Raw genomic sequence first — 11,022 nt, 5'->3', positions numbered from 1 at the left:
TAATAGACATCGTTCTACGTTTTTGCACATTTAAAATCGCTGTTGTTGCTGATATAGCAAAAATGTATCGGCAAATCGTCCTGCACCCTGATGATCGACGTTTAGTTCGCATCTTTTTTCGATTCTCACCGGAATCGCCTATGGAATTGTACGAGCTGAATACCGTGACATACGGTTTGTCTCCATCATCGTTCTTGGCCACTCGTACTCTGTTGCAGCTTGCGGAAGATGAAGGTGCAGCTTATCCACTTGCCACACCTGCGCTTAAGCACAATTTCTACGTTGACGACTTCATTGGCGGAGCAAACAGCGTGGATGAAGCTCGGAGCCTTCGGCAGCAACTATCGGATCTGCTCTCCAAGGGCGGGTTCGAACTCCGAAAGTGGACTTCAAATTGTTTGGAAGTGCTCTCCGGTTTACCAGCGGAGCATATCGGTACACAATCCTCGCTGCAGTTTGTGCCAAACGAGAAGGTAAAGGCTCTTGGCATCATATGGAAACCCGAACTCGACGTGTTGTGTTTCGAATCACCAGCTGCAGTCGATACAACCACCATCACCATGAGATCAATATTATCGAATATTGCCCGAATGTTCGATCCCCTTGGATTGATCGCTCCGGTCATTATACGTGCGAAGCTGCTCATGCAGGAATTGTGGCTGCAGAAGATCGGATGGGACGATCCGGTTCCCGTTCACATCTATAACAAATGGAAGGCTGTTAATGATGATTGGAAAGATTTGGCTGACTTCAAACGTGATAGGTATGTGCTCTTACCAAACTCCAAAATACAATTCCATACATTTGCAGACGCGTCAGAGGTAGCGTATGGTGCCTGTATTTACGCACGTTGTGAAGACCAGCAGGGGCACGTTCGAGTTAGTTTGCTCGCATCAAAATCTCGAGTGGCCCCACTGAAACGCGTCACGCTGCCAAGACTGGAACTGTGCGCAGCCGTGTTAGGAGCTCATCTGCATCATCGTGTTCGACAAGCAATGCAAATCGAAGTCACCGATTCGTTCTTCTGGTCGGATTCCACGGTCACGCTAAACTGGATTGCGTCACCACCCAACACCTGGAAAACCTTTGTGGCTAATCGTGTTGCTGAGATCCAGAACTATTCACATCCTCGTCAGTGGAAACACATTCCCGGCTCAACAAATCCCGCCGACCTGGTATCTCGTGGGATGTCAGCAGTGGACATGCTGAAAAGTTCGATATGGAGTTGCGGTCCCGAGTGGTTGAGGTCACTTGCTTCTGATTGGCCGATTTCGAATCCATTGCTGGCGGCCGAAGCTGATATTGAAATTCGTCAGGTGAGTGCTGTAGTCGCAAATGTACAGACCACTCACCCTTGGTTCGATTTGTGGTCGTCATACACCAAATTGTTACATGTAATCGCATATTGCACACGATTCATACACAATACCAAACACAAGACACCCACACAACAATCGTCACCAGTTACTACATCCGCGATCACACCTAAGTTCCTGGAAGCAGCTAAACTCGCATTATGCAAGCTGGCGCAACAAGACGAGTTTTCATCGGAGATCCGGCTGCTGAAAAAAGGAGAAACTGTAGGGCGGCGCTCACCTCTACGGCGCTTGAATCCATTCCTCGATGAGGAAGGAATAATGCGAGTGGGTGGCCGATTGAAGCTTGCACAGCTTCCCTACCAGTTCAAACACCCTATCCTACTTCCCAAGAAACATCCGTTTGCTCGTCTCATCGCATACCACTTTCATGAAAAGCTGATGCATGGCGGGGGAAGACTATTACTTTCCCAGATTCGAGAAGAATATTGGCCGCTCGACGGACGGAGATTAGTGAAAGGAGTAGTCCGTAATTGTTTTCGTTGCATACGACAGGATCCCGCCCTAGTGCAACAACAAACCGGCCAACTTCCGTATCAACGCATCACTCCGAGCCGGCCGTTTTCTATTACTGGAGTGGATTACGCCGGCCCATTTTATCTTAAGCCGACGTACAAGAGAGCTGCCGCTGCCAAATGTTATTTGTGTGTTTTCGTTTGTTTTGCAACCAAGGCGGTTCACCTGGAGCTGGTCAGCGATCTCACCACTGCAGGGTTCTTGGCCGCTTTACACCGCTTCACAGCCCGGCGCGGGCTACCGTCGGATATACACTCCGACAACGGGAAAAATTTCGAAGGTGCGTCACACGAGCTAAAAGAATTATTCGAGTTATTTCAGAGTGAGCAACAGCAAAACATCATCGCCACCAACTGCTCTGACATAGGGATTACCTGGCACTTTACTCCACCTAAGGCTCCACATTTCGGTGGATTGTGGGAGGCTGCGGTGAAGACAGCCAAACGACATCTCTACCGGCATCTGGGCAGCTCGAGGCTGTCTTACGAAGGGTACAGCACCGTTCTTCAGCAGATAGAAGCGGCGATGAACTCGCGTCCCTTGCTGCCGATGACGGATGACCCGAACGATTTGGCCGCGCTTACTCCTGCGCACTTCCTGATCGGTACTTCCATGTACGCCGTCCCCGTTCCCGACTACACGCGCCTGAAGACCTACACTTTGGATGAACTACAAACCTGGCAATTACTCGTGCAACGTTTCTGGAAGCATTGGACCACCGAGTATTTGCAGGAAATGCAGAAGGACAATAAGGTTGCGGTTCGATGCGAAATCGTTCCCGGCAGGCTGGTCATCCTTGTGGACGATTCCCTCCCCATCACCCGCTGGCCACTGGCGCGCATCGTTGATATACACCCTGGAGATGATCAGCTTACTCGTGTAGTGAAGCTGAAAACGGCAAAAGGATTAGTCACTCGTCCTGTTACGAAAATTTGCGTTTTACCTGTTGCGAAACCGTTCTGTTAGTACCGCGTGTTAGTTATTTTGTTATGACATTCTGTCATGGGGGGGAGTATGTTTACGCTTAGATGTTTGTTTACGTTTAGACGTCAAATCTACTTGACGAAAGCTAGTTTCGTCAAGTTTTAATACATGAAATATTTCAAGGATACAGTGAGTAGGAGTGAGTGTCGCTCGCGTGGGGGACACTCATAAGAAAGTTTATAAATAGGGCAGAAAACACAATTATATCTCTCTTCGAATTTGGAATCTGAACACGACGCTTGGTAAATATTGCAACACACATCGATCCGAAACTCCGCGAATTCTTCAACTTCTACCGATCTATCGCCAGGACGGTTTAAAAGTGTCCATAGCAATAGACAAACCGAAAACAAAGAACAGACAAACATCGTGAAGTCAATTTTTAGCGCTGTTTTAGAGCGATAATGCGTGTGCGTTGTACACCTCCCCTTCGAGTAGAGAATCGAACAATATAGTTGTTACAAAACAAAAAAGAATATGAAAATATGTATGCCAATTAAGCCAAACTGAAGATACAATAATGAGCAATTAGTTCCTCGGCTCACACGGCTACACTGCGTGAGAAAGCTGAAAAAATACGGCCTAGCCGAAACTCTATGGGACACTAGCGTGAACAACTTAGGATTTTTTCGTTCATATTTTTAAGCGAAACATCTCTTCTCTACACATTTCTTAGCCGTTTAGTTCATGCGGATTCTCTTTTTTACTTCCTTCGTCATAGTCGACATTAAATATTCTTGTTCCTTTTTTTTTTTGGAAATTATTTCTTTTTCCTTAGCGAAAAAAATTGGTAAAATTATTCTACTTTACCTTAGCAAATTTATCAAAATCGTTCGAAAACTAGCGGCGTACATCACCTATTTGATACACAAATAATTGTTACCCTTTTTGGAATAGTTCCTTGTTTAAATTACGTTTCGGGCGCGTTTGAAAATAAAGCACTAGAGGATTGCCAACAGTGGCAAAATGTTGATATTCCGGGGTCTGTGCCTTAATGGTTTTTTTGTAAGTAGTTGAAAGATATTTGTAGAAGAACTATTTTGTCTAATATAGAAATTTCTGTAGTATATTTATTTAATCTTAGATAATTTAAGATTTAAATTCCTTAGATTTTGAATATCGACACCCTCAAGAAGCTCTCATTGGAATTGAATTATTATCCTTCATATACTTCAAACACGGGGATGAGCTAGAGTGCAGCAATGACAGTGTTGAATTGCCCACAACCTTCTATCGCAGACATAGTTGGAATCTGTGCGATAAGATTCCGTAGCAGAAAGTTAACCATTGACCTGATCATCTCCACTACGGCCAATCTGGGAGAAGATGGCATAGAAGCATTAAAATGTTTGCCATCGCAAAGAATAGGTAAAACTCTTAGTATTTCGGCTAAGCTCATCAGGCCAACATAAGATAGCATGTGAAGAGGTCGACGAAAAACTGTCCGGGTCCTTAGCTTACCTGCCTTCGGTCTGGCGCTAGAGAGAGCCATCTGAGTCTCGGGAGTAGAACCTTGGAGGACTTGATCCTATCTCCAGCAAGTCAATTAAGATCCTGGAATACGTAGATGCCATATACGAAATTGATTCGAGCCTCTCCTATATAGCAGAAGGTTTTCCAAGGATCGAACAGTACTCTCAGTACGTCTCTGTGGGATGAACTCTGTCCTAAGTTGACGAAAATCGCTCCCAAGCTGACGAGCTCTATGGGCTGTAAGTATCTGTTGTACAGCGCTCTTAATTCACTAGAATCTCATGGGTTGATGATGTCATGCGAATGACTCCGAACTACCCATCTCATTGAGTATTTCTAGAAAGCCCATATCGTGAGAGGAGATGCGGAGTAGGCCAACATTGAATACTGGATTGGCCGACGGCAGAAAGTCAAACGAAATTAAGCAATGATAAACCTCCAGCGCCTTAATTTTATGCTTGAGTAAAACTGAAGCAAGAAACCTACACCGTGTACTGCCACATTGACACCGTAGTCGAACTGCACTGCATAAAATTATAATCATTTCCATTTACTGTATATTAGCGTAATTATCGTACGGTGGACGACATGCCCCCGCCAGGCCGTGTAATTAACCGGCAAGTGGTGGACTCGGAGATGCGGAAGACGGACACGCAACACCACGAACCACGGCCGAAAAGACCACGGAAATTAATAACCAAATCAATGGCGGCCTGCCTGGAGGTGGTGGATTCATTATCACATCCAGAGCCCAAAATGCCACTCGTTTTCGTCGATTCGCTTTTGCTTTCTTCAGCGGTGGTTATCACACCGGTTTGTATTTGGCGTGCCAGAAGCTTAATTTGCGTAAAATGAAGAAATGAATGAAATCAATATCGATATTATTTTTATACTATCGAATGGAAGGGTGGGGAGCTTGAGCAGGAGCGTTCCGGTGTTTTGATAACATTTTTAACCTGAACCGTGAAGAGCTGTGATGGCCAGCCAGTAGTGCCAAGTGGAGGAAGAAGAGAAATTAAACCACTGCTGCTGACGAGCGTACGGTTGATGAGGCGCGACCGGTTGATTGGTTCTGGTCAGCACCAATAATTGAACCACCATCTAAATTGGTCCAGGCATCGGGGGCATCGGGTTTCGGGCGAAAGATTAACGTCATGAAATTAATTAATTGATTTCTCCCGTCAGCGGCACGGTCACAACAACAACAGCAGCCTCAACAGCACCATAAACGCGAATGGAATGCATTTTTCATCAACCTTATGAAAATTGGAATTCAATGCTAATATCTGCGTGAGAGACCAGGACTCCGCGGAGCCTGTTTAACCAGTCTTTTTCGCGTGTAGCTGCATCGCTGCAAAAACAAGACATTGCGAGTCCTTTCCTTCGGTTGTTACTTTATTTTATAGAGTTTGTTTCTCCGCTGCGCTTCCATCTCTGTGCTCCAATTTTTGTCCTCGGCTTGTGGATCCTCGACGATCCGGGGGTTAGTTCACATATTTTTAATTAACCGCGTTCCGCACGCAGTTTATTACCTTAAACCGGGCGGTGGTGGTGGTGGTGGCGGTTGGTTGCCGGCGGACATTCGAGGTCCTCCGCCTCCTACGTGGCGGGGTGGCGGCGATAAAAATGGATTATTTCTGCTCCCTGCCGAAGGACGCGAGGAACGCATGGGCGATACTGGGGGGCGTGAAACGAACCAGAAGGACAAGAGGAGTTGCGGTGTAAATGTAAATGTTTTCGGTAAAACAAACGGATCAGGTTGACCGTTTGTGTCAGGATAAGCCCCTGTTCGGTCAGGTTCCACGACAACAAACGAGACGCCCGGGATGGCTCGGACTCGTTTGTTGGCAGTCATGGGTTCCTTACTGACTTCAGAGATTAAGCCTCACACTTTCCTGCCTCACATACCATTAAAATCGACCGGTGCGGGTGATAAGTCCATCGGTGAGACGGGTTCGTACGGACGCGCCGGACCGGTTCGCTGATTATTGCCGTGCTGCTGATTATGGCCAGTACTGAACGATGTTTCGGGGTAGCGCGGATCGTTGAAGTCTTCCGGCCACTGGCTCATCGTCGCATTATCGTACGCTACACGCGTGTCGAAGAAATTCGGTAGACAAAGAATTTAAAATGTTTCTTTTGCACTCTGCCACAGAAGCAGAACGGTGTGTGTGTGTGTAATTTGGGAAATTGGGCTCATTATTTAACCGCCATTGGTGGTGCTAATGTAATTGCCCAACGAGATCGGTGTCGCTGCTAATGAGCTGTTAAGTCGTGAACTTACCGTACTGTGCATCCGATTCAGGCGCACCGTAAGGATCGCCGGTGGGGAAGAACGTTGGCACTACCTGATGGGGCGATGGGAACATGGAGATATCGAACTCCTTCTTTTTCAGCTCATTTTTGTCGTCGTCTACGTTGTTGTTGTGGCTTGAGCGTGAAATTCTGCAAGAAATCCCAATACATCAGCAAAAGGTTCATGAGTCCACCGCGAGACATTCCCATCTCACCTGCGATAATCCTTGAAGATATCGATCTTCCATATCATGTACAGCACAAACAGGAACGTGCACACGATCGCAAGGCTTATCCCTATCCACGTGAGCAAGATCCGGCTACTCTCGGGCATAATGTACATATCGTACCCGGAACGCTGCAACTCCATCTGGCCAAACTCTTCCCACATCACGTCCAGATTCTTCACATCCAGCTCGTACTGCGGTTCGGTGGCTTCCGTTGTCGAGATCGAGATGAAACCCTTCTGCAGGAACTTGTTGCCAAAGCCAAACGCTAATCCATCATCATCGTCCGATGGTTCGTAGAAAATTGGACGAAGCGGGACGGCAAACTCCAAACTAACACAGTTCTCGTAGTTCCTCCACGTATCGGGACACTTCCGCGCCAGAAGCTTCACATCGAACGGACTAAAACGAGAAGACAGCTTGAGGATCGCCCCTTCGAACTGCCCCCCACTCCAGAACCTACCGACTGGGCATGTACGTCAAGTTGTAAGCTTCGATGTACTGATTGCTTGCGTTCGACAGCGCTGCCTTGATCTCGTCCCACGTGCTCGGCAGCTCCATCATTTCCGGCGTCATCACTATTTCCTTCGTCGTCCACTGGAGCTCCTCCTGCGGTACGATCACCTCCGTCGTGGTCGGTGTCGTTGGAGAGTTTAGCTCCCCGAACGAAGCGTACGACAGCTGAAAGCCTCGATGCTTCTGCTCCACCTCAGCGTCCTGCTGGGCGACGAAGTGAATGGTGAACGTGGTTGTCTGTGGAATCAGAAACCGTAGCGGTTCCGTGTACGTGCCCGTCAGTACCGGGCCCTTCTCGTCGGTGTCTTCCAGATTTCCGGCCCGAATGTACAGGAAGTCGGTGGTCGGATTGAGATCTAGATCGTGGATCGTGATCTGCACGCCCCGTCCACCATCGACGGAGAAACTGAAGTTTAACGGAACGACGGAAGATTTTGAAATGATTATCCCTTATCGCTTACTCCTCTCCCAAGGCTTACTCACTTTCGTAGATCGTTAATTGCGTTGGGATACGGGTTCGGATAGTTGGGCGATTCCAGCACGATTTCTTCCGGATGCTGCTCGAGGAACTTTTTCACACCTTGCGCTTTCGTTTCACCGTCCGCCAGATCGTACAGGACTTGCGCTTTGAGATGCTTGAGATAACCCTTTTCACCGTCGATCTCCCCATCGGACGGGTCCTCGCTCACAGCGCTTACAGGGATCGCAGGTTTTTGGACGGGAACGTGGATACGCTCGACGGTTTCCTGCTCGGGCGAACCTTCCAGCTGCATGTCATCATCGCCAGAACCATCGAACGATTCGGCTGCTTCTTCAAAAACCTCTCCAACGTTATCGACGGACAGATTGTCAGCCATATCAAGCAGGTCGACGTCTTGCTGATCGTCAATGATCTTCACCCGATCGAAAGGCTCACCTCTGGGGCGCATTCCCGGCAGTCTCACCACACGACCATTCTCATTCTTTACCACTGGAGGATAGTCTTCGAACTTCCCGCGCCCAGCAGCAGGTTTCCGTTCGTCCGTTGTTGGTGGACTCGATTGCTCTCCCGCAACCGGATCCTCGGGAGGACAGTTGACGTAGTCATCGGTCAGGGCGCTATCATCGTTGGGCTTATCTTCCGGCACGGACTGCAGATCGGGTAACTCGTACGCCTCATCCTGCTGTAGCTGTGCAGTGACGAGAACGTTCGATGCTGCAACAGACAGACACAAAACACTCGAATCAAAGGCCCGCTTCTCTCACTGCTATCTTCACAAGAGCAACGCACGACCAAAGCACGAAGCTGTCACTACGTCGTCAATTCACCTCAACACCTCGTCATTGAGCAATAATACTTTGATGTGCGATTTTCCTTATCTTATCGGGCATTATGTTGTTTCGGTCATTAGGAATCAGATTCGACGAGGAATTGAAAGCAGACAAACAATGAGGGGCATTTTGGCAGTGGTGCATAATGGGACTGTGTACTAACTATAATAAGTAGCGGCAAATGGATGTCGTTGCGTCCTTCAAACACCACTTTTGTACGGATGACGCAACTTACCGAACAAGATCACGATCAACGACGCAGTGCTAGCAACTGCTAGTGGTATTTTCATTTTCACCATTTCATCCACCCTATTCTATCAACTTTCTCACTTCCTTTTTGTGAAATAAATCTATTTGTTAGCTTTTTTTTAAATTCACTCCAGAACGAACGATCACGGCACACGCATTATGACGGCGGTTGGTAGGCCGCTGTGCAAGCGTAGAAATCACACTAAATTGCACACGACTAGGTGAAGGTTTCGATTCAGGCGTTGGTTGGTGATGAACAATTTTATCGCAACACAACAAAAACTCCTTCACCTCACACCGATACCGTTCGGTGAAGCCCTTATCAACTGGGCGCTACGTTTGATAAGATGGCAACCGGAGCCCGGGAAGACTCTAGAGTCGGAGTGCTGAAGGGCTGTTTGAGTGGTGTTATTATTAGTTGTCTAGTGGCTTTTCTCTCCCTGTTGATTTTGTATTGTTTCAGCACGTTTCGTGTATTAGTTGTTCGATGACAGTGGACCGTGATAAGACGAAGACGAACGGCAAGAACTTCTCAGAGATAACGTTAATCGCAAAAGATCTAGATCTTAGCACTGATGATTCAACATCAATCAATAGGGGTTAGAGCAGCTGTCCATCTATAAAGCTTTTTGCCTTGATTTTTATGATGGCTCGGAGGTGGAATGCTCTAGATTTTGTGCAAATAAATCAGACTATTTGTCTAATTTTGGTCTAAATTGGATAATTCGCATCGTATTTGTTAAGTAATGATATCATGTATGATGACTCCTTTAAAAATAAACACACTCTCTTGTATCAGGGGGTGTAGCTCAGATGGTAGAGCGCTCGCTTAGCATGTGAGAGGTACCGGGATCGATACCCGGCATCTCCAACCAGATCGAACTTTTTTTCAACCTAATTGACGTCTATTATTTCAACAAGACTTCAATTTTGTACAAAAAATATGCCTTTTGTTCTTCTACAACCAGTCACTGGCTGGACTGGAACTGAAATTCTTTGGGATATGGCCATATTTTGTTCGCAATTACGCCTTCTTTTAGCGCTTTAACGGTGCAATCTTTTCGCAGTAGTACTCCAAATTACAAATCAATCAATCTTGCGTTGGACACCAAAAAGCACCATTACGTCTCACATGCATTGCTTTTTTGGTGAAACTTCTCTTTGACCACAGGCCCTCCATTTTTTCTCGCCCCCAAAACGAAATCCGAATCCGAAGCACCACCACCACCTATCCGAGCTCATCAATCTTTGACCGGGGTGGCCACGGGCCAGAGGCCGTTAATTGAACATATTCAACAATTTCATTAACAATGACCCCGATCGGTAGGCAGCCGGGTATTTTTCATGTGGAGCATGTGGAGCAGAAGCAATAATATAAAAATGAACGCCTGCAGTATCTGGCTCCTTCCCGTGAGGACCTGACACGACGGGATCCACCAGCGAGATAATATCGCGGGCAATTAGCGATTATTAATTACAATGATGGCGTCTCGATGGCCGATGGCGTCGGCGCATAATTGAAAAGCTGGCTTCCCCTGCCAGCCAGGTGAAATGACATCAGCGGGACACCAACTTCCTCTCGGACAGCTTCTCCCCTCTGGCAGACACCGGGCTTTCTTTGACACCGGGAAACATTTTGTTCACTACAACTTTATCACATCGAGACGGGATATGGGTTCTGAGCCACGGTTGGACTCGTGGTTGGAATTTGCACGACACGTCCACGGGATTCTTTCGCGTTCGGGGAGGCCTCGGGGATCGTACATTCCAACAGCGACATACTCTGTGTATGGTTGTACTCGAGACACATTAAGGTGGAACTGGAAGCTTCGGATTATTCGTACGCAACATCCAATAGAGCCACAATAAATGGTTTGGGTGCGAATCGATTGAAACTGATCGTCGAGCCGTGTTGAACCTCGAGAGACGCATTGGGTGCGTTGAATTTATGATTATATTGATCGTACTTTATCGTGATCGGCATTCAAAAAAACATCATGTACTGTATCTGGAACGATGGCGCGTCGTGCAGAATGCAGGGTTTGTTGTGCATTTTTAAATAGCATAACTAGGCA

The 11,022-nt window shown here is 47.2% G+C and overlaps 1 protein-coding gene and 1 non-coding gene across 2 annotated transcripts; one reads left to right on the top strand and one right to left on the bottom strand.

Moving 5' to 3' along the window:
- Positions 1 to 5,720: 5,720 nt before the first annotated feature.
- LOC118517114 lies at positions 5,721 to 9,253 on the bottom strand. The gene is made up of 7 exons (XM_036062978.1): positions 8,934 to 9,253; positions 7,871 to 8,582; positions 7,335 to 7,793; positions 6,860 to 7,273; positions 6,634 to 6,794; positions 6,258 to 6,437; positions 5,721 to 6,026 (listed from the first exon to the last, which is right to left on the bottom strand). Exons 1-7 carry the CDS (start codon positions 8,995 to 8,997, stop codon positions 5,878 to 5,880), a joined length of 2,139 nt encoding a protein of 712 aa, XP_035918871.1. The 5' UTR covers positions 8,998 to 9,253; the 3' UTR covers positions 5,721 to 5,877.
- Positions 9,254 to 9,745: 492 nt separating this feature from the next.
- Positions 9,746 to 9,818, top strand: Trnaa-agc. The gene has a single exon. It is a non-coding gene; the product is annotated as a tRNA-Ala (tRNA).
- The last annotated feature ends 1,204 nt before the right edge of the window (positions 9,819 to 11,022 follow it).

This window comes from Anopheles stephensi, unplaced genomic scaffold (genome assembly GCF_013141755.1).
Source record: "Anopheles stephensi strain Indian unplaced genomic scaffold, UCI_ANSTEP_V1.0 ucontig51, whole genome shotgun sequence".
NCBI classification, from domain to species: domain Eukaryota; kingdom Metazoa; phylum Arthropoda; class Insecta; order Diptera; family Culicidae; genus Anopheles; species Anopheles stephensi.
Note: the sequence above shows the minus strand (reverse complement) of the source record. Positions and strands in the feature narration are given on the sequence as shown.